This window comes from Ruditapes philippinarum, unplaced genomic scaffold (assembly GCF_026571515.1).
Source record: "Ruditapes philippinarum isolate M1 unplaced genomic scaffold, ASM2657151v2 ctg14050_1_1_1_1, whole genome shotgun sequence".
Taxonomy (NCBI): Eukaryota; Metazoa; Mollusca; class Bivalvia; order Venerida; family Veneridae; genus Ruditapes; species Ruditapes philippinarum.
The window spans coordinates 45,798-69,840 of NW_026851792.1; the positions used below are offsets into that span (position 1 = coordinate 45,798).

Here is a 24,043-nt window from a genome sequence, read left to right on the forward strand (position 1 = left end):
CATTCATCACCCCTTTCTGCACATTTATTTGTAATACTTTTCTGAAATTCTAAGCTTCATACAGGAAAAACATCATTACCTCTTTTACGATGGTCAAACTTTGTTATTTGATTACAAAACAAGCAGTTACTTTTAAAGTCAAATGTCTAAATAGAACGTAGAATTTTCACACTTACATTAGTAACAGTTTTACTTGGAGACATTTCTTTGATGAATGAAATTTCTTCTTGAACATGGACAACTTGGCCCGGCTCTGTTTCAATAGACGATCCTAACTGTTTGCTTACTTTGTTAAAACTATCACTACCTTTAACAGTCAGGGAAACATTAGGTAAATCTTTGGCTAATGGTTTGCAGATTACACATTAGATTTAGGTCCATCTTAAAGATAAATGAAATAAATACGGTAATTTCAAATAAAATGCTTCTAGATATTCATATTCAAACGTATTAGAAATGCATTTTTGAGTCACAACTTAAACTTTAAATGCCCTAAAACAGATATGTTATTACATGTATTATTTCTATTGTACATCATTCAATCATTGTAAAACACATTAATTACAATTATTTATATAGAGTTGAGTAACATGGTTAAAATTTTGCAGTGCAATAAAAGTACAATGACATGCAGCTTCTTATCTCAGAAATTCAGATAATCTTAGTGATGGAATGCAACTGTTAGGAACTGTTCTTTGGTAGGTATCTTTAAATGTAAGATAAGATTAGTGGTGGTATGCAGCTGTTAGGAACAGTTCTTTGGTAGGTATCTTGAAAGGTATGCAGCTGTTAGGAACAGTTCTTTAATAGGTATCTTAAAATGAAAAAGAAAACACGTTTTAATGAAAATCATGTATGTCAACAAACATTGCAGGCCATGATTATGCAAAGACATTAATTCTGTATTCAAAGGATAATTTTAAAAAATAAAGTGACTTTTGGCTCCTCTTCAATCTAACAGAACATATTTCATAAACGTGTCAACATGCTACTACGGTCCACATTTAAACCATAACATTGCAGCAATGCTCAAATGATTGAAAAACGGCTGTGTTGAATTTATTCCAGTCAGACAAAGAAAATAAACTTATACCATATATATATTTAAGTATATATTTTTGGATTATTGTTCTATACACAACAATATCCAAAGCTACATCAAACCTAAAAAGAAACAACTTAAATTGCATAACATTATATATCAAAAGTGAATATCTATGAATGAGTATAAAAATGTTTACAAAATAAATTAAAATTATCTATTTCTTTTTCTAATTATATTAGATTTATATGTCTACAGTAAAAACGTCTTTTAGAAGATTTATAAAAACTAGCATTTTCAATAAAAAATAATTTTAATTATTTTACAAATATAATAATAATAATAATAATAATAATAATAATTATTATTATTATTATTATTATTATTATTATTATTATTATTATTATTATTATTATTATTATTATCAACAACAACGTCAATTAGTAAACTGTTATTCAAAGATTACCACGATAATTGATAATTTCCGTCAAACCTCCATTCAAAGCTAATCACTATTGCAGAAATTTTGAGAAACTGTCCATATTCTCATGCAAGTATTGATTAAATCAATTTCAATGACGCAAATTAAGTAATTACACCATACTCTTTATAAAATACGTTAAAACGTTCAAGAATTACACTGTATATGCCTTAAAAATTATTTGTTTTTAAAGATATAAAATGCTTACAATGTCCCGAACACGCTTCCGTAGTTTTATATTTTTTAGTTGACCTTGAAATTTAAAAACACACTGTCTTAGCTTTAATCATTACTGTACAGTAAAGAATTTTGTAGTACTTTATCATTGAATATGACACGAATTTTTTAGGAATAAATCAACAAGCAGGTTACAATGGCATTGGACAAATAGAACGGTGATACTCAAAGAAAACGATGTGAAAAAATTTAATATTTAAAGATTGTCAGTACCGCCAGACCTTCATAGATAATAAATATATAAATATTGACTTACTTATTCATTTGTTACGTCGAAAGTTCATCACTTTGAATTATATATCGGATTTTGTTGACGAAAACTTCAAAATAAAATTTGACTGGAAATTATAAATTTCACCAGCACGTGCACTTTAATATGACGTCATCCAGATTATTTTGGTGTATGGTGGCCTGAACGGGCTATACAATTTATTGCTAACTTAACAAATTTTAAACCAAAATTGTGTAAAAATGCCTGATGCAAAATTATGCGGCTTGTGTGTAGTGAAGTGAAGAGAGTACAGTAGAGTAGAGTGTAGAGTAGAATGGATTGGGGTTGAGTGGAGTTAAGTGGAGTGGAGTGCAGTGCAGTATTAAGTTTAGTATAGTGTAGTATAGTATAGTATAGTGTAGTGTAGTGTAGTGAAGTGTAGTGTAGTGTAGTGTAGTGTAGTGTAGTGTAGTATAGTATAGTATAGTATAGTATAGTATAGTATAGTATAGTATAGTATAGTATAGTATAGTATAGTATAGTATAGTATAGTATAGTATAGTATAGTATAGTATAGTATAGTATAGTATAGTATAGTATAGTATAGATTAGTATAGTATAGATTAGTATAGTATAGTACAGTACAGTATAGTATAGTATAGTAAAGTATATAGTATAGTGTAGTGTAGTGTAGTGTAGTATAGTATAGTATAGTATAGTATAGTATAGTATAGTATAGTATAGTATATAGTATAGTATAGTATAGTATAGTATAGTATAGTATAGTATAGTATAGTATAGTAATAGCATAGCATAGTATAGCATAGCATAGCATAGCATAGCATAGCATAGCATAGCATAGCACAGCATGTAGTACAGTACAGGTACAGTACAGTACAGTACAGTACAGTACAGTACAGTACAGTACAGTACAGTATAGTATAGTATAGTATAGTATATAGTATAGCATATCATAGTATAATATAGTATAGTATAGTATAGTATAGTATAGTATAGTATAGTATAGTAGAGTATAGTATAGTATAGTATAGTATAGTATAGTATAGTATAGTATAGTATAGTATATAGTATAGTATTGTATAGATTTGTATAATAGTATAGTAAAGTACAGTATAGTATATAGTGTAGTGTAGTGTAGTGTAGTGTAGTGTAGTGTAGTATAGTATAGTACAGTACAGTATAGTATAGTACAGTACAGTATAGTATAGTATAGTATATAGTGTAGTGTAGTGTAGTAAAGTATAGTATAGTACAGTACAGTATAGTATAGTATAGTATAGTATAGTATAGTCAGTATAGTATATAGTATAGTATAGTATAGTATAGTATAGCATAGTGTAGTGTAGTATAGTATAGTATAGTATAGTACAGTATAGTATAGTATAGTATAATATAGTATATAGGTATAGTATAGTATAGTATATAGTATAGTATAGCATAGTATAGTATAGTATAGTATAGTATAGTATAGTATAGTATAGTATATAGTATATAGTATAGTATAGTATAGTATAGTATAGTATAGTATAGTATAGTATAGTATAGTATAGTATAGTATAGTATAGTATATAGTATAGTATAGTATAGTATAGTATAGTATAGCATAGTATAGTATAGTTTACAGTTAAGTATAGTATAGTATAGTGTAAAATAGTATAGTATAGATTAGTATAGTATTGTATAGTATAGTATAGTATAGTATAGCATAGCATAGTATTATCTAGTATAGTATAGTATAGAATAGCATAGCATAGCATAGTCTAGTCTAGTCTAGTCTAGTCTAGTCTAGTCTAGTCTAGTCTAGTCTAGTATAGTATAGTATAGTATAGTATAGTATAGTATTGTATAGTATAGCATAGCATAGCATAGCAAAGCACAGCAAAGCACAGCACAGCACAGCATTGTATAGTATTGTATTGTATAGTATAGCATAGCATAGCATAGCATAGCACAGCACAGCACAGCACAGCAAAGTATAGTATAGTATAGTATAGTATAGGATAGGATAGGATAGGATAGGATAAGATAATATAGTAAAGTATAGTGTAGTATAGTATATTGTTTAGTATAGTATAGTTTTAAGAACTTTTGCAATTTGTTCTACCCTTAAAGTTACACTGACTATTCATTCAGACCAAGGTTCTTTATTTGTATTGTTATGTATGCATAATATTACATGTATATTGTTTATCCCTGACAATTTGGTATTTCTAATATTATCATTGTTCTTTTTTTTAGAACATAAACTACATGTATGTACAAGAAGTTCCTTAACTGTAGAAAAATTCTAGATTATGATTCATGCATTATTATATATTTAGATAGAATTTTCAAGATTATTCTTAATTATTGAAGGTGCTAGATTGTGAATACTGTAGAATATAAGAGACTGATCTGGAATATTCTTAGCTTACATTTATATAAGGGTACATTTTTCATTACCTTTACCTTTTAAGTCATCTTATAAGTCACCAGTTACCTTTTGAGTCATCAATGTATTTGGAGTATAATTCAACTTGGATATTAAGTGATTTATTGGAGCTTGTATTTAAAATAGATTAAATTATTCTTGTTGATTTTATTGTGGGAATTTATTCTAAAGAGTTCTTGGATGTAACAGTATCCAAATGATACAAAGGATTATTCTTCTAGGTATTAAAAAACAAGCGAACAAGGTGGAGGTTTCATTGAACGCGCAAAAAGAAGAAATTTAATATACATATGGTCTTTGTATCTGAACATAGAAATGACTGGATAAATATGAAACTTAAAAAAAGTTTATGCTAAATGGCCCTTTTCTCTTCAGTTCAGGAATCTATTTTAGTCACACCCGCAACCATGATGTTTGGAACAGAAAGTAGACCTCCAATTGATATGGTTCTTGATTAACCTGAAATAAACAATCCTGCAAAGAAATGTGACACTGATTCTGTTGAAGCTTTAGAAATTAGATTTAGTAAAGGAAGTAAATGTATTTGCAAGGAAAATGTTTTCACTTTCGAATAATACCATGAAAAGCACTATGACTTAAATAGTAATACTACTAAATATGACATAGGTTATCATGTTTGGTAGTATAATCTAACACGTAAATATGGAAGAAATGGCAAACATGGTAAACGTTTAAAGGGTCCGAACTTCACTTCAGTGTTGTTATATTTTTCTAGTCCTTCGGCTATTGAGTGTTGAGAATTGAGTACTGCTCTTAAGTACCACTCAAGCCGGCGCTGGGGGCATGAGGGATGTTGCACTTATTCATTATCTCTCATGTACAGACTCAATCAAACCGAGTGTGCAACTCTTATGTATTTTTGTTGTGATTAATGCTTCTGAGATATCACTTTGTTTCCAGATTTTTGTAATGACTTACTGTGGTCGATCTAAAAACAAATATAATATACAAACTGCTTAAGAGAAGAACAGTTGATAATATTATAGAAACTTACTATTTAACCAAAATGCATTTTGTTTCAATTGTTGCTAAATGTTAAAATTACCATAAGTATACAAAGAGCAATCTGAATTTAAAATGAATGTAACAACATACAAAAACATACAAAAATTTCAAAATTGGACGAGTTGTTAAAACGTTTTATCATTTAAATCAAGATTAAGTCTAGAATGAGATTCAGATATTTATATAAAAAGTCCTAGATTTGCCAGCTATTAGAACATTTCGTTATATTGGCTATGCATTAAAGCGTAAAATAATTTATAAATCGTCCTAACCTTATCTGTAAATATCATAAATTTGATTTAAAGTAATTTTCATATGAATTTATAAAATTAATGACATTTTATATTGCATATCGCATTCTCTTATCATATGCTGTGCTATTTAATTACAATGTACCGGGTATGTTAACGGCTACAAATATAGAATAGCAATATTTGTTTCAAAATTTCCCATTGTACTAAAATGTGCATTCAAACCGAACTAACAATTTTTTTAAGAACAAGGCACGTGAGTATCATAACAATAAAATATGATATGACAAAAAAGATCAACAAGGAAAGGCGGTGTTCAATGAACGCAACCCCAACATAACACAGCAACAAGAACCAATGGCAAGGAGCCCAGACGGACCCCAAACAAACACAAGACAAGACACAAGGCAGAGCTCGGACAGGCTAATCACTAAAATGATAAATTAATTTGTAACTGACAAGGAACCCAAAGATAACAAACAATTGATCGAATACATTCCAAGTTGTAATAAACAAATAACGCCGATCTTAACTTGAAACCGTCTTGCCGAATCGCATATTTACTTCCGTATGCAATAAATTTCAATAGAAATCAACCATTTGTCATTTTCGTCCGGTTTCATGTTCGTTTCCAGTTGTTTAGTTTTGATTATTAATCTCGTAGTGTGGGTGTCATGGCTTATTTCGAGTCGCTTACAGTATGCATTTTATGCATTTTTGCAGTTGATTTTGTATCATCACAAAGGCATATATTCAAGGTAAGGTATCTTTTCTTCATTGTTTCCATAAGATGTGATAATTGTATGGAATGTGTTTTCAAAGCATTAAAACAGTAATAATCAATTTAAATAAAACATGTTTATGGAGAATATCGTTAATCATTTTTAAACTTGGTTGGTGATATTTCATATATGTTTGCAAAAGGAAAACTTTAGATATATTTGATGAATTTATTTTTAATATCGTTATTGCACAACAGTGTTTACACTGTATAACGAAAATATAAAAATCTTCTGAAACTATATTTTTTCAGGAGTCGGTGAGTTCGAGAAATTTCAGTTACTCGAACTGCAATAGCTCAGTTGTCCCACTCTATGTTAATTTTCTCGATATATCTCCAGACCCAATTATTATTGGGAATTCCATAAAGATCCGTTTAAGAATGACACTTGATGAAGATGCTGGAAGCCATAACAATACCATAAAGGTAACTTTAGCAATATAGCGAATATTTGGAATTTATGAAACGCTTGTTACTCTATGCAATTAGTAGAAATAAGCAGAATACATACAATACTTTGAGCTGCCACAGGATATATGAAAATAGTAGTCCTACCTGATCTGATCTCTTTGACACATAATGCTATTTAGTGTAATTTACCATTATTTTTTGTTGCGTGCAGACACATAATGTTGACTTGAGCCTGCAAAATGACAGCAAGGATTTTGCATCTAAAGGGTTATTATTTAAAGAGCGGACACATAACTGGTAGATATTTGACCGCCATTGGTGCTTTTAAGCATGCAGGATTCTGCAGATTATCTTGATGAGAATAACAATTCAGCCAAGTTTAAAGAAAATCCTAAACTGAATTTGAATTTTAAAAATACGTATTAAGTTGTCTGATATTTGACCTTAAAGGGTGACCTTGACTTTAAAATAGAGAAAATCATAATATTCAAAGAAAGCCCAACACGGCAAAATTGTAAAATGTTGCAGGCTCTGTTTGATTGAGTCTGTTCATGGAAGGTATTGGAAAGTGCAAATACCGAACACGCCCCCTAGCAACGGCTTAAGCAAAATTCAACATTTTTACACAAAAATGGTGAATTTTTTAATTTAGAAACATTTGCAGATGTGTTCATACGGCGGTTATCATGTCACCTGAAATGTGACAGAGTAGTGTAATTTAATAACAATCGGCGTATGGTCCCAAGTAAAAGAATGCATCTGCCAACGAGAAAACAATGGGCGGAACTTAATCATATGGCATTTTTAAAGGGGATTTGTGATTATGAAACCTTCGTATCACAGACAAAACGTCAAAAAACAAATTTAAAAAGCAGGCAACATATCTTAAGGGTGATTATACAGTATTATTCAAGTAGGAATACTGGGACCACCCAAGTTGATAAAGGCCAAAACCAAAAATACCATGTGAAATGTATACACAACAATATTGTCGTGCTGAACGATCTTAAGCCTACACAAAAATGACATGGGTTCTTTACATTGTTTTGTGAAGGTGCATATTTGAGCTAAGTTCAAAGAAAACCACTCAACTGGTATATGATTTTTTGACCAGACCCTAAATAGGCTGACATTCGATCTTCAAGGCGGCACGGGATTTGTACACAGCCTCGTTGAGGTGAATAATTGAGCCAAGTTTAAGAAAATTCTTTAAGGAATAGGATTTATTGAGTAGACACAAAATTACCTAATGATTAACTTTTGATTTCAACCTTCCTTGCCTTTTCTTAGTTGAAAATTTCAGCCAAGTTTCAAGAAAATCATTCAAGGCATGCAGTATGTATAGACCGGACACAAACTTGTGATGATATTTGGTATTTTGATCTTCTAAGGGTAATCATGAGCTGGCACAGAAGTGGCATAGATTTAAACATTACTTTGTTGACATTTGAGCCATGTTTTAATACGATCTTGCAAGATATATAGGATTTGTATATATAGACCGACGGAAGGACGAATGACCGACTGATTGCTCGAATGACCGACGTTTAGCACGTATAGTAACTATAATTATAATTATATATTGAACGTTTGTAACGTCTGTAATCGTAACGTATTTGTATGCAATGTAATTTATGTAGTTATTGTCATTTAAAGAAAAAAAAAACGGAATTTTGTTAAAGTTTAAATTCGTTATTAGGATTCCTTTCAGTAATATTGCAACATATAAAGGACTTTTACAACTTGTCATTCAGTACTGGTTGGTAGAACTATGAGAAAAGCTGAATTTAATGGGTTTTTTAAAAGTTTGTTATAAAGGTTGAAATTTTTTTACAGGTTGATTTAAGTTTGCGTATGAAGACAAAGACCGGTTACATAGAACTATGCCAGATCGTAGGGGAATCATACTGTCATTATAACGATTTGTGTTCCATTCTGAAAGATTTTATGAAGGACAAAAAATGTCCAGAGTACATACAAAAAAAGTATGACAATAATTGTGGTTGCCCATTCATTAAGGTAGGTGGTAATAATATCTTCCTTAACAATTTCAAAGATATGTAAAAAGTACACTTAATCTTTTCATAACACTATTATTCTATGATTTTGATAATTTTAAATAATTATGTTAATAAGACGATGAATTTTAAAGAAATGAACTCGCTTATTTTTTAAATGAACTTTAGCAGTAAGTTTAGTTTTATCTTTACAGAGGTCGTATGACTTGCCACCTATTCAAATTGTCTTACCACAGCTATCATATAAGGTAAGAGGAAAGTTTGTCCTGACCATTAACCTACATGAGGAAGGAAAGATATTGGGATGTGTGGAAATCCAGTTCTGCATAACGTAATATATTTCGCAATGTGTTTGCTAATTCATATTTTTAGTTTTGGTCATTCAATCGTCTTGAATAGTACCCCTAATGATACACAGAATGATAATACGTAATAACATGATTTATTCATATTTTGTATATAATTACAATGTTCTACATGTTTGGCATTCAGCAATAGACAATTCAAGTTCATAATGTATCAGTACAGCATGTACAAGATAGGCGTAACTGCATTATTTGCGCGCATACAATTTTGAAATTACGTAGATGTAATGTATACAAGGTCTTCGAAATGTATTTTTAACTATGCTCGTTTTAGGGTCAAATGCAAAACCTTTTAATGTTTTAATGTAAGTAAGATTATACTCAATCGTATACGAGTACATCTAGTTTATATTACCTTCAATTTCATGCTTATCTTTTTACAGTTTATTCTATAAGGAATAAAATAGAATATATAATATTGTTAAGAACACGATGGATAGAAATTCTTTGACAACTTGCCTTAGTTGAGATTTGTTATTTTCTAATCTATCAATTCCTTCAATGTTCCGTTTAATCTTTTCAGCGACTGCAACCCCTTGGGATACAGATAATATGACAAAATGTAATCATATCAGTTTACGTAGATTACTTAGGTTTATTGGCATTGAGACTTGCGTTAATTTTTTATATATCTATAGTGTCGGCAAAAAACGTGTGTTTTGAAGGTTTTTTTTTGTTTTTCGAATTTTATCATGTTTCACATAACATACAATACAGAACTATATGAATGTTTGCTTGCATGTTGCTGATAAAACAACCTGCCTGAATTTTGTATCAAAAATATAGTTAATGAATTGAAAAGCGATGAACAATTAAAATTAAACTTCGGAAATATACCATATTAACTTCGTCTTATTATTGTTATAAGACATTTCTCCAAACATGTTGATAGTTTGTACCTGACTAAAATATCTGCAATTATGTCTACGAATAAAAGTGAAAACTCTCATAATATGTATGTTACATGGACATGCGTGTTTACAAATAGCATATGTAAATAGTAATTAACGACTTGATGACTGACGTTTTTCAAGTGACTTTATCTCACGTTGTACCAAATGCATGGCCATTTGTTTACCTAGTATCACTGATACGCATCAAGCAAAATTGAACAAGCTTGACCCAAAAGGTTAGAAATAGTCTATGTTATCCAGTTAATAACAAAATCCTTTCTATTATCATTTTACAATTGTTATGGATGTATTTTGTCATTAATTTACAAGCTTAATAATGAATGCATGAATAAATATTAATCGAAGAGAAGAACAAAATTATCAGATTCAACAACTTACTGAGTGAGAGAAAAGTTGGTTGATAAGTAAATTGCCAATTTCTTTTTTTTCTTTCCACCTTTTCCCAAAATAACTGTGCTATATGAACAACTGAATTGATTAAGAGTTTCTCCATCGCATCTGATAAAGGCTACATTGGTTTTAATAATGTACAATTGACATAATTAATACATGTTCAGTTGAAACTCTTGTATTTGAACTGATTAATATAGCTTCATTTGAAACTATTGTATTTGTACTGATTAATATAGCTTTATTTGAAACTATTGTATTTGTACTGACTATATACTTAAATGCATAATAACAGTCACACCTGTGACCAGGGCCGCACAGAGGAGAAATATAATGTTTCCTTTATAGACAAGAGTAGCTTATCAAGAGGATCCTCTATTTTGTTAAGAACTGATGTGTTGTTAAAGGGTGGCTTTTGTTCGGTTGTTTTTAGTACGGTTTTGACTTTTTAACATAAAAATATTTTTGTTACATGTTTGTACAATATATGATATAAAATGTTAATTACAAAACAAATTCGGGCACCAGCTCCAAATCGAAAAGAATGGACAACAGTTTAAAGGAGATTTTAGATAGGATGCTCAAATATGTCATGTGACATTCGGTAAAACATTCAAAATATCAACAAAGGAAAAAATGTAAAAAATAATCCAACCTTGGTGAATCTAGTTAACGGCAGGTGTTCCAAAATAACTGTAACAATGGTCTTATTAGCAACATAAAACATTGCAGGAAATATTTTGACTATATAAATCAAATCCGTGATAAATCTCTAAAATATAATTATTAGAAATACATACAGATAGTGAAACCTTTACCTGTACCGCAATAGTACACGTCAAGTCAATGTCGAAATATTTCTTGTAATACTGACTCTCCCGCGATATTGTTTATGTTAACAATTTATATATCATGTTAGTTTGATACTGTCTGATTATGAAGCCTCATTAGTTTTGTACATGTAATTGCAATATTAACTTATGTTGTCATGTTTGCATGATCTGAGTGAATAAATAAATTGAATTTGAAATCACGCTGATTTAGTCTTGTACAAAAATTAATTATTTTTATGATTTTCCTTGCAAATCCAAGTGACGAAGATGTTCCTTTGTGCTCAGAAGAGAGAATATTAAAAGATACATGTATACATCTTTTTCTGAACTTGTCATATGTTTTGATAAACAAATCACAATTTGAAGCACTATGTACATGTATCGGTAAAATAATGAAGCTTATTGTTACGCGCATAACGTAACGTTAACATTTTATTCTTATTATCATACTATAGGCATTTTCATCATCAGTCAGATTTTGTTATTTTTGTGTAGAGTAATTTTGATATCATTTCATATGACCTGGAACTTTTGTCACGTTAACCTCATAGTACTGTCACTTAGTTGCATTACTTATGACTCTGTTTATTAAAGACCCAAAATTAGCCACGAGTTGCATATAAGGAACGAAAATGGACGCCATATGGAGTCAACAAAGTAGAATAAAGTAAACAGATTCATGATTTTACAAAACAATAGCCATCAATCACAGTCAAAGTTCTTGAAATAAAACATTAAAAAAGGCGGAAATAAAATTGGTTATCGATAATTATTAAAAATGATTGACATTGGAAACAGTCACACCGACAAGAACTAGGATTGTGATCCATGTGGAACTGATCAATTTGCCCATTGAATAAAACAAGCAAACATATCATATGTAAAATTGCGGTTTCATTGGAAGATTATAATCAATTTCTATCATACAACTGTCAAATGTTTGTCTCCCGAGCTGTGTTCTTACTTAAGTGTCAAATACTTGACTTTTTATATGCCCGAAAGAATTTCGGGATTTCGGGCATATTATGTTATACCCCTGGCGCCCGTCGTCTGTGAGTTTGTCCGTAAGCGAGCATATCTTAAGTTTCATTTGGCCCACAGTATTCAAACAACATAGTATAATTGTCCATATTAGGTAGAAAACCGCTGTCGATTTTAGTGTCACAAGGTCAAAGGTCAAGGTCACTAATACCTTAAAACTGAAACGGTTTTCGCTCAATAACTTACGTATTAGTCAACCTACAGCTGTAAAATTTTAGAGGATGAACAGCCATGTCCAATGCGAGATCCCCTATTGATTTTAGTGTCATAAGATCAAAAGTCAGGGTTGCAATATCCTAAACACTGAAATCTGTGGTTTCTGGATCATAACATAAGTTTCATTTGGCTTACAGTGTTCAAATTTCATAGAATGATTGCCTATATTGAAAACAAGAGCCGATTGAACCGGGTGATGCTCCCCGAATAGGTTATGGACACAAGAAGGTATACCTCTTGTAGTGTCAGAGCTATGTCACCGACAAAGTTCAAAGTGTAAAATCAAACCAAATGTTGCGCGCGACGCATTGTCTCAAAATGGTGATCATTTCTGTGAAATAGTTGTACACTCCGACTTCAAATAATGAAGTTATGGACCGGAAACGATTTGCTGCAAGGTCATGCTGTGACCTTGACCTTCAATGTAGCCACCCAAATATTTCACGCGACACGTCGTCTCAATATAATGATCATTTCTGTGAAATAGCTTAAAAAACGACTTCAAATAATGAAGTTATGGACCGGACACGATTTTGCTGCAAGGTCATGCTGTGACCTTGACCTTCAAAGTAGCGAGCCAAATGTTGTGCATGACACGTCGTCTAAATATGGTCATCATTTATGTATAATAGTTTTAAAATCCGACTTCAAATAATGAAGTTATGGACAGGAAACGATTTTGCTGCAAGGACATGCTGTGACTTTGACCTTCAAGGTAGCGACCTAAATATTGTGCGCGACACGTCGTCTTAATATGGTGATCATTTCTGTGATATAATTTTAAAATCCAACTTTAAAAATTACAAAGTTATGGACCGGACACGATTTTACTGCAAGGTCATGCTGTGACCATGACCTTTAAGGTAGCGACCCAAATGTTGCGCGCGACACGTCGTCTCAATATGGTGATCATTTCTGTGAAATAGTTTTACAGTCTGACTTCAAATATTGAAGATATGGACCGGACACGATTTTGCTGCAAGGTCATGCTGTGACCATGACCTTCAAAGTAGCGATCCAAATGTTGCGCGCGACACGTCGTCTCAATATGGTCATTATTTCTTTGAAATAATTTTAAAATCTAACTCCAAATAACAAAGTTATGGGCCGGACACAAATTCGGGACGTACGTACCGACGGACTGACGGACGGACGGACGGACAACCCGACGACTATATGCTCCCCCGAGCATAAAAAAGATCCATATATATATATATGGAAGTCACAAGGTCAGAGGTCAATATCAAATTACCTTAATATTTAAACAGTAATACAACTGTCAAACTTCATAGGATGACCATGTATATTAAGTACATTAATAATATGCCTTAGACAATATGCTGATATTATGTTATATCCCTGGTGTCTTTCCGTCCTACCGTCGTAGCATTTTTACTTACAAGATAATAAATAGATTTTGGTACTTTGGAAATAGATATGAAGGTTCTTTAGCTATAAAGGAAGATCGCTTTTTGAAGGAGGTAATATTTATTTAATTCCCATGTCTTACAAATGCTTCATCCTTAGCATGACTGATAAATTTAAATTGGTCAGTAGACAGTTTTTTCAACAGAAAGACATGATATAATAAAATAAATAGTGTTAAGTGTTCTGAACGGAACGAAGTTCTATCCAAATTACCAAAAACGGTTACTTTAGATATAAAAAAGGATGTAAAAAATAAATTTGCATGCTATCAAACTAAGACATTGCTACCGGTTCTTTACCTAGTATATGTATAGTTAGTATTACATATGGTTATACATATGGTTATTGGCTAAGTCCAACCGAGAATGTATCATTTTTAGTTTTGCCGTTTGGGATTCCGTTTTTCTACATATATTGATGTTCACGATAAGTTTTGCTTCATGACACTTATAAATTTATCACAATCATTACCGTGAAAGAACAATGATTAAAGAGCAAATAAATTACGTAACAAATATATACAGCAATTTTACGGCTTTCAAAATCACTGATGGCGCTGCGAATAAAAATCGTTAGTACATGTGTTTTTGAATTAATATGTACATTGTATAGAAAATAAAATAAACAAGATTGCATTTGTAAAAAATGCCATGCCACCGCATAAATACAACACTGAATAGTAATGTAGGAACACAATCTTTTTGTTTCAATACAGATTGCCATAATGCATATGTCACTTACCTATCTGTTATTATCGGATTAGTACCTTCAGACAACAAGATTTTTAATTTTTTACTTTTTGAAATAGTGACTGAAAATCAATTATACCAAGGGGCGGGGCCAATTTTGACCCTAGGGATTTAATTTGAATAATCTAGCTAGAGGTTCACTACACAATGTTTATTGCAAAAATGTCTAATTTCTAGCCTTTGTCAGTTCGAGAAGATGATTTTTTAAAGCTTTTACTATATAGATGTCAGGATAACCTATGACCCCCGTGCGGGGCTAGTTTTGACAACTTTGGTAGAATACCTATAGATGATATCATATACCAAATATCAAAGCTCTAAGCCTTGTATCTTAAGACAAGAAGATTTTTTAAGATTTTACTATATGTACATAGTGAAAATCAATGACCCCGGGGGTGGGGCTAATTTTGATCCCAGGGCTTTAATTTGTACAATCTTGCTAGAGGTTCACTACACAGCGTTTCATGCAAAATATCTAACTCTAGCCTTTGTCAATCTAGAGAAGAAGTTTTTACAATATATATATAAGGAAAACCTAAGACCCCCGGGGTGGACTAGTTATGACACTAGAGGCAAAATTTGAACAACATTGATAAACTACCTATAGATGATATCATGTAACACATATTAAAGCTCTAAGCCTTGTACCTTCAGACAAGAAGGTATTTTAAGTTTTTACTATATGTACATATAGTGAAAATCAATGACCCTCGGGGCGGGGCCGATTTGGATTCCAGGGCTTTAATTTGAACAATCTTGGTAGAGGTCTACCAGACAATGCCGTATGCAAAATGTCTAAGCTCTAGCCCTTTTGGGTCTTTACAAGAAGATTTTTCTTATAATTCTATTTGGTTGACATGGCAACCAGATTTTTGCATGTGTAACAGGATTGGAGTTAAACAACAACTACAAAGTCATTTCTAAGTTTATTTCCATAACTACGACAACAACCCAGGTCATTTATTTTTATGATCTGCTCTATTCTATCTCTCTATCGCTTCTCCCCGAAAGGAGAATTGTATATCGATAATATCAACGCAGAAATCAATTAACCAATCACTAGTAAGGAGGCGTTCCTATAGTCAAGAAATTTATCAATATATCTTCTAGAGTATAATAAGTAGAATCTAAATAAACCAATAACAACAATAACAACAATAACAGTTGTTCACCCTTCACCCAAGGATCAATCCTGCCAAGTTTGGTTGGAATTGGACTAGTGTTTTTTTACATTTATATATTTACGCCATTATAACTAAAAGATGAACATATTTAGGTAGGATTTGTCTTCCGTCCTCACGGTTGATGTAAACCTGAATCTTTTATCATGGTGTAGATCAGATATTGCAAGAAATCGAAATAGCTTGCAACCGAAGTTCGCTCCTAAACAAACAACTTCCAAAGGGATACAGTGTTTGATAAAACGGCTCATATACTGACGGAGCACCAATATTCTATGGAAAGCTTATTTTTTCCCCAAAGACTGGTGCATATCCAAAAGAAATTGGTACAGAAAAAAAATTACGGCTTTTTCTTTTCCGAATCGAGCTATATTTGTTTAGGAAATGATGCCGATAATAATTGCTACACTGTATAAAACAAAACCAAAAAACTCTATAAATTTTATGCATTCTTCTCCCGGATTACGTGATTTTATTAAGGTGTGTTAGTAATAATTACCTTTTTAACAACCAAGTTTTAATTGTTTCGTTATAAAGTAACCTTTTTGTTCGATCTTGTAGGAAGTTATAAGCGTATAGCACAACCTAGATTGCCGAATACGTTTCTAAAGAAGAAAAAATTAAATTAACAAGAACAACAACAACACAAAAAACATTCACCCCCCCCCCCCCAAACGTGGCATGGTTTAAAGTCATGCGGGTACCGATCCTAAGGCTACAAGTCCGACGCGTTTACAAAATAGATAAATAAAGAATCCCTAAAGAAAGCCCAACACGGCAAAATTGAAAATGTTGCAGGCTCGGTTTGATTGAGCCTGTTCATGGAGTCGACCACTGTGTGATTATTTAAAAAAATCATGTGTGTATATGAGCTGTAACACGGAAGAAAAACTAATTTATTCAATGGTATCATATTAAATATTTGCAAGCACAAGGCTTACGTTAACCTCAATTTAGTTTTTATCATCGGTTAAAATGTAAAATAAATTTCCGTTTAAAACAGAAGAAAAATCGTTTTATTATTCAGGAGTACTCGAAATGTACGGTATGTCACCAAGTTTATTGTTTACATTTAATGTTTTACTGCTTGGTGTTTCAACACAGAGAATCATATATCAGGTAGATTAAGTTTTTTTTATTTATTTTATGTGATTGCTTTATTGCTTGCACTATCAATTATTGTTTTTATTTTCTTCAAGATTTTGATTTATTTTATTTCCTGTTAAATTTGCCTATCACGTTCACTCAGAGGTTATGTCATTTATATCCTTTGGGATCGTCTCAGCACAAATTTGTGTTGAACCACCAATACAACATTTTGGGCGGGGTTTTCAGAACTCCAACTTGAATACCGTTAAATTATATCCAAGGTATGTTTTTCGTTTCTTTGAATTTGAAGGTTTTCTGTGATATGCTGTTTGTATAACCTCTCATCCTGTTTTAAAACTTCATGTTACCGGTATATTGTTCTGCACATTTTTTCTCATTGATTTTAAATGCATTCTTATAATTGGGGGCCAGGAGCGGCTTATTATTGAAACAAACATTTAAGGATCACTGCCGTTCAAACACATTTCTTGTTTATTTAAAACCTACCTTTTCATGTTTTAATGTGAAATTCTGCTGAAGCCAATGCTAGGGACCGTGAATAGTCCATGTACCCTGCAGTTTCGGAAATCGCCTCTAAACCGTCTCAATTATTCCAATACTGCAACATATCCATTTTTGAGAGTACTGTTATATCACCTTTTCTATCTAATCAAACAAAGACCAGAATTGTAGATTCAAATGGATTTTTAAACTAAGAACACAATAAGAGAATAGTGATCAATCTAATTTATTTGAAGCAGTTTGCCATTTTTAACATACACTTACGAGTAGTCGAACTATTTCCTTTAATGTAAATCTGCTCGATGTAATAGATGAATGCATTTTAAAATAATGCTTATATATGCTAATAACGATATTTACTTTTAATGATGATCGTTATTTCTAATTGACTTTTTAAGGTATTAGCACCCTAATGCATTACCTCCGCGTTGAAGAGTATTCAAATAGGCTAGAACTACTGTTAACTACATTGAAAATGAGGGCCGTGGGTTCAATCCCCAGAAGGGTAAACTTTTTTTTTCTTTCTTTTTTTCTTTTAACATTATTTATGTATCTCTCATGTCCCATTTGGAAAGAAAAAAGTGTTTTATTTTGATTTTTTAATTTATATAGGTATTTATTGGCTATATTATGCTAAATCTAGTAATAAATATGATACCTGATATTCTCAAAGTGTAATATAATCAAAACTAGACGGGAAAAGTATTTCATATTTTACAAGATCAACCAATATACTTTTTTAAAAATTCAGGGAAACTTTGAAAACAGGCACTCATTTGGGTAAATTTTAAGAATTTTTTAAATTAGGCTCCCTAAGTAGAAAAATGGTCAGACACGTGGTGAAAATGGGTGGGGTGGGGTAACATTTTTATACAGATTTCATAAATTTTATGTAGAAACCATAATTATGAATGGTACTATTTGTTTCTTACCAAAAATTAATGGGAAAACATTTTTCATTAGAGAGTTATTGCAGATTATTTAAAAGTTCCTCATTTCTAAAAAAGGACCCTCATAACATCCTAGCTTGAGTTCAGAAAAGTGGCCATAACTTGATTTCCGTACGGTAACTTTTGTTTAAATTTTGCATACAGGTGTACTTTAAGGTATACATCTGACCTATAATGTCAATTTTTCAGTTCATTATAGTGCCCATTAGGGTCCTAATACCTTAACTTGAAAGAGTTGGAAACATTTTTGATAAATATAATAATGAAAGCATATTAACCAAATAAATAACATAATGGAAATATCAATTGCTTCTGTGCGGAAATGAATATAAACATTACAGTCAATCTACATTTTAATATATCAAACACTTTTATTTCAATATTGATGTACTAAAGCAATTATAAAAAAGAACAATAAAAGAACAATAAAAGAGCCATGTCAACATGACCATCCTTCGCCGAATGTGTTTGCCCATTGGAAGAATATATATATATATATATATATATATATATATATATAGTAGAGCAGAAAAATTCAATTTTAAGAGGTCTTTTAGAAATGAAAACCGATGGCTGAAGTGATAATATATTTGAAACCTATGTGAATACTGATGGCTGAAAATAACAAAGGGCAATATCTAAAAATAAAAAATAATGCAGGGTAAGTTACCATTCTTGTATGCAGCACTCCTCCTCAATGAGATCTATCCACCTATGAAATTTCAAGTTGATATCTCAAATGCTTTTATAGTTATGCTCTGGACAAAAATTAAGCATGAAAAATAATAAAGGGCAATAATTGAAAGATTATGCAGGGTAGGGTTATCATTCTTCTGTGCTGCACTCCTTCTCTATGAGTCCTATCCACCTATTAAGTTTCGTGTTGATATCTCAAAGGCTTTTTAGTAATGCTCTGGACAAAATTTAAGCATGAAAACTAACAAAGGGCAATAAGTTAAAAATAATGCAGGGTTTAGTTATCATTATTGTGTGCTGCACTTCTCCTCGATAAGATCTATTCACCTATGAAGTTTCAAGTTGATACCTCTAGCACTTTGGCGAAAACTTCCGGACAAAAAGCATAAAAAAAACATAACAAAGGACAATAACTCAAAAATTATAAATAGTAGAGTTATCATTCTTGTGCACTGCAATCCTCCATAATATGATTTATCCACCTATGAAGTTTCAAGTTGATACCTCAAATACTTTTTGAGATATGCTCCGGACAAAAAGTATGAACAATAACAAAGGGCAATAACTCAAATATTATAATGAGAAGAGTTATCTTTCTCGCAAACAACATTCCTCCTCCATAAGATCTATCCACCAATGAAGTTTCATGTTGATATTTGATAAGCTTTTTGATTTATGATCTGAACAAAAATTAGATTAAAAAATAATAAAGGGCAATAACTGAAAAATTATGCAGAGTAGAGTTATCCATCTTTCGCACTGCACTCCTCCTCATTATTATCTATCCACATATGAAGTTTCAAGTTGATATTTCAAAGGCTTTTGAGATATGCTGCGGACAAAATGTATGAAAAATAACAAAAGACAATAACTCAAAACTTATAATGGGAAGAGTTATCAATCTTGTGCACTGCACACCTCCTGAGTGAGATCTATCCACCTATGAAATTTCATGATTATATCTCATAAGCTTTTTGAGTCATGCTCTGGACAAAAAAAGTTTGAAAAAATACAAAGGACAATTATGAAGTTTCAAGTTGATACCTCAAATATTTTCTGAAATATGCTCAGGACAAAAATGTCGACCGGAAGGACGGACGGACGAAGACTATTTCTATATCCCCTGTCGCCTTTCGGCGAGGTGTAACAAACATAAAGGCATATAACAATTTGAAACCAAACATTATAATTTGATGAACATGTTTATAACTTCCTTATTCTTTATAGGATGTTGGGAACCAGAGCAATTTTCACTTTAAAAACTGTAACAGGTCAGCAGTCCCATTTTACGTGCAGCGTTTTCAGTTAGATCCTGATCCAATTAATCTCCGAGAGTGGATTATCCTAACCGTGGAGTTTAATCTGGAGAGAGATGTTGGACTAGACGGCAACAGAATAGATGTAAGCCATTGTGTCGTGCTCGAATTTGAAAAAAAAATCCTTTTGATAAATAAAAATAGGATATAACAACTTTAATGTGCCATCGAGTAAATGTACACTTATAATTATATTCTGAAAGAAAGATTTGTATGCCTAAACAATAAGATATAAAAAATGTAACTAACAAAAGAAAAATAAAGATCGACCTTTAAAATGTAATTTTTTTACAGTTACATTTTTTATTTAAATTATTTCTTGTTTATTAAAGGTTGATTTAAACTGGAGACTGAAAACTGATAGAGGCTACACGGAACTGTGTGACATTATCGGTGAATATTATTGCCATTTGAATGACTTGTGTGCAGAACTTGAAAGACTAATGAAACACAATAAATGCCCACAATTTATGATGGAGAAGTATGACAACAATTGTTCGTGCCCTTTCTTAAAGGTTTGTATTAAACTATGATGTCTTTTTAAATACCCCGAACGTATTTTATATGTTTTATGACGTAAGTCGTAAATCTGATGGTCAAATGAAGTTTTATCTATTTTGTAAAAGAATATTTCTAAAGAAATAATCGTGTTTAATATTTAATCTGAATAAAGGGAGATAATAAGAAATGTGTTTTTGATAAAGTCTAGGCCAGGTATTTTGTTACATATAAAATGAATGCATTCATTTTAACGTTTAATTTTAACCTTTAATTCTAATGTATATAAACTTTTGCTTAACATATTTTCTAAATTATTGGATGTTTTGAAATTATTTTACAAGAATAATAGTTATATACATATACAAAACTTCACTTAATTGTATGTTACATGTTTAATTACAAGATACAGGATCTTTTTAGATGCATCAGTGATCACTAATTCAGCAGATATTTTAAATGTAGAATTAACATGAGAAGGACTTGAATATTGTGTCTTGCGGTAATGATTATAATTATAGGTGACTGCATACTGTATTTTTTATGTCTTTACCCATTACGCAATACACACGCCTTTTAAAGCCTTTGTAACCCCCTTTTGTTGTCTCAAATGGTGAAAAATGCCTTATTAAGGCCCCTAACACTTGTTTTTGTTTGAGAAATGTTGTTTAAAAAGTGACCAATATTTCGGCGCGGCCTTCAACCAAAGGAGACATCAGGCGGTTGCCAGAAGCGGGATGTTGCCCCTTCTGTTTGGGGGTTTGAAGGGGGCGGCAGTCCTTCTCATAGCCAAGAAAATTTTCGTCTTCAATTTTTGAGAAGTTGCAGCACCTTGAAATAAATGAGAAAAAAAAACCCCGCAAAATAGTGATTTTGGGCAAATTTGGTATGTCCCTTCGTTGCCATGGTAACATAAAATTTAAGCTTGGCAATGTTGTTGCAAAGGCAATAGTCCAGTCAACATTGCCAAGTTTGATTTGTATTGAAGCGGTTTTTATAGTTTTATAGCAATTTGAACTTGTAACGGGAGACTTTTCAATGAAAACAGTTATCTATATGTGCCACATTTTAAGTGATCGGTCACCTAGTCTAGGATCATTATAACAACATGTGCTAAAGGCAATTGTCAGTATTGAATTGTTAACTGTGGTATATTAGAATAATGCCGACATATAATGGTTTATATTCTCTGGTGGTGCTTTCGTTCTTCCCGTATGCTTTATTTGTATGTTTTCCTGTATATAAACGTATGACGTTTAACTTACCTCTGCCGAATTTTTTTTTGATTGATACATTGTATCCGATTGCCAGATTTTTGCACTTCATTTCACTTTTATACATTGATGTAATCTTGTGCATTGATTGAATAAAGATTTATTTTATAGAACGAGTACAAAATACCGTCAGTACCAATTATTATTCCCAAACCCCTTCCGATAGAACTCAGAGGTACCTTCGACCTTACAGTAAAATTACAAGAGCAAGGTACACGTGTGGGCTGTATTCAAGTGGAGTTTTGTATCACGTATGTAGATTTTGCTTATCTAATATATCTGTCATATATATCAAAATATTTGTTTTCGATTATAAAACAAATTTATTTTATTTTATTAACAAATTGGTTACAATCATAAGAGGTAAATATAATGAGGTGAAGCCATTAGTTTACCGTCATTTCCTTTTTGGCTTTCAATGCCACTGAACCAATGAAAGGATAACCAAACTAGTACATGTAATAAAAATACCTCAATTTATGTTTTGCCTGCTTAATTGAACATTGCAATTTATTTTTACTTTCAGCGACTGCAAGCCTTTGGGAGGATAATACCGTATGGTTCCTGACGAAACCGGCAAATTGCCTCTTTTCATATATGGAATGCCGTTAAAGGAATTACACTGAGGTTTATAAGCCTATAAACTTATAAAATTTAAATTTTTCACGTCGATAAACATGATAACTTAAAATGGAAATATAAATAAAATATAACGAAAAAATATACAAAAAATACATTGAAAAGCATATGTTTGTGTTATTATCGGTCCGATTTGAGTGAAAAGCGTTTGAACGCTTTTTAGTTTTGGGTCATTTTCTACTATTATAATAATTATTCTGGAAAAACGGAGCGAGCTGATGATCTGAAATTTTGCACATAAGATTATAGTATAGATCTACAACAAATGAAGTAAACATCTTAAAAAAATATTTCCAGTCCCGTCATGTCATAAAACCTCTGTGGTGTTCCCTTTTATGTGAACGATCCTGTAACGGAACTTAAAATAATGTATACCAAACTTATTTGAAAGTATATCTTATAACTAAAAACATCGAGCAACTAAAATCAAATTTGATCTTTAATGATGTACTTAAATTTTAAATAGAAATAGTATGAAACAACAAATGGATAAACAAATACATTTGATGATTTTGTAAACATATACAATGGACATTGTTTAGTCATTCAGAGAAATATGATTTAAACATCAGATATATATCAAGCGATACCAAACATTACTAACATTGTCAGATATATATCCCTTAAGTTGAATTCTTTTCATAGAGTTATGTCAGTGTACTGTAATGCGTTCCGTCCTTTGTTATGTATCAATTTCTCAGGTTTACCATAGTAACAATCAAGATAAGACTAATGTGAATGTTCTTGCTGTAACTATATACGGGGATATATATTTTTACAACAGATTCCAGGGAAAAAATAATACAATCAATCCTTTTCTGTCAAATCAGTTTTGTTCAAAACATAAGAACCGTTTCAAATAAAAATCATAAACCATGAATTTAAAACTAAATACCCATGTATTCGTTCTTGTAATTACATATTTAAAGATAATATATTTCATTAAAGACGATAATATACCTTTTAAACATGACTCACAAAACATATTGACGCGGTCAGCCCTTCCGTTTCATACAATTAACTTTGTCGGTT

General features: G+C 31.4%; 2 protein-coding genes across 3 annotated transcripts in view; both read left to right on the forward strand.

The window, feature by feature from the left end:
- Window positions 1–23,118, forward strand: part of LOC132739746 (ganglioside GM2 activator-like) — a 32,374-nt gene extending 9,256 nt beyond the window's left edge. The window contains exons 1-5 of one of the 2 annotated variants that reach the window (XM_060727534.1): window positions 16,991–17,146; window positions 20,512–20,685; window positions 20,933–21,115; window positions 22,484–22,623; window positions 22,899–23,118. In XM_060727534.1, coding sequence (XP_060583517.1) covers window positions 17,066–17,146; window positions 20,512–20,685; window positions 20,933–21,115; window positions 22,484–22,623; window positions 22,899–22,923 — 603 coding nt within the window. In that variant the 5' untranslated portion in view covers window positions 16,991–17,065 and the 3' untranslated portion in view covers window positions 22,924–23,118. Of the gene's footprint in view, window positions 1–16,990; window positions 17,147–20,511; window positions 20,686–20,932; window positions 21,116–22,483; window positions 22,624–22,898 lie in introns of those variants that run through there. The other variant, XM_060727543.1, reaches the window with a different exon arrangement.
- Window positions 6,302–10,227, forward strand: LOC132739761 (ganglioside GM2 activator-like). Its single transcript, XM_060727554.1, has 5 exons — window positions 6,302–6,458; window positions 6,734–6,907; window positions 8,729–8,911; window positions 9,105–9,241; window positions 9,799–10,227. Exons 1-5 carry the CDS (start codon window positions 6,375–6,377, stop codon window positions 9,824–9,826), a joined length of 606 nt encoding a protein of 201 aa, XP_060583537.1. The 5' UTR covers window positions 6,302–6,374; the 3' UTR covers window positions 9,827–10,227.
- Window positions 23,119–24,043: the final 925 nt, after the last annotated feature.

What these genes read in the sequence shown, in the direction of transcription:
- LOC132739761 (XM_060727554.1), top strand. Translation starts at nt 6,375, where the DNA reads ATGGCTTATTTCGAGTCGCTTACAGTATGCATTTTATGCATTTTTGCA. An exon ending in CACAAAGGCATATATTCAAG is followed by an intron (nt 6,459 to 6,733) that starts GTAAGGTATCTT and finishes ATATTTTTTCAG; the next exon opens with GAGTCGGTGAGTTCGAGAAA. An exon ending in GCCATAACAATACCATAAAG is followed by an intron (nt 6,908 to 8,728) that starts GTAACTTTAGCA and finishes ATTTTTTTACAG; the next exon opens with GTTGATTTAAGTTTGCGTAT.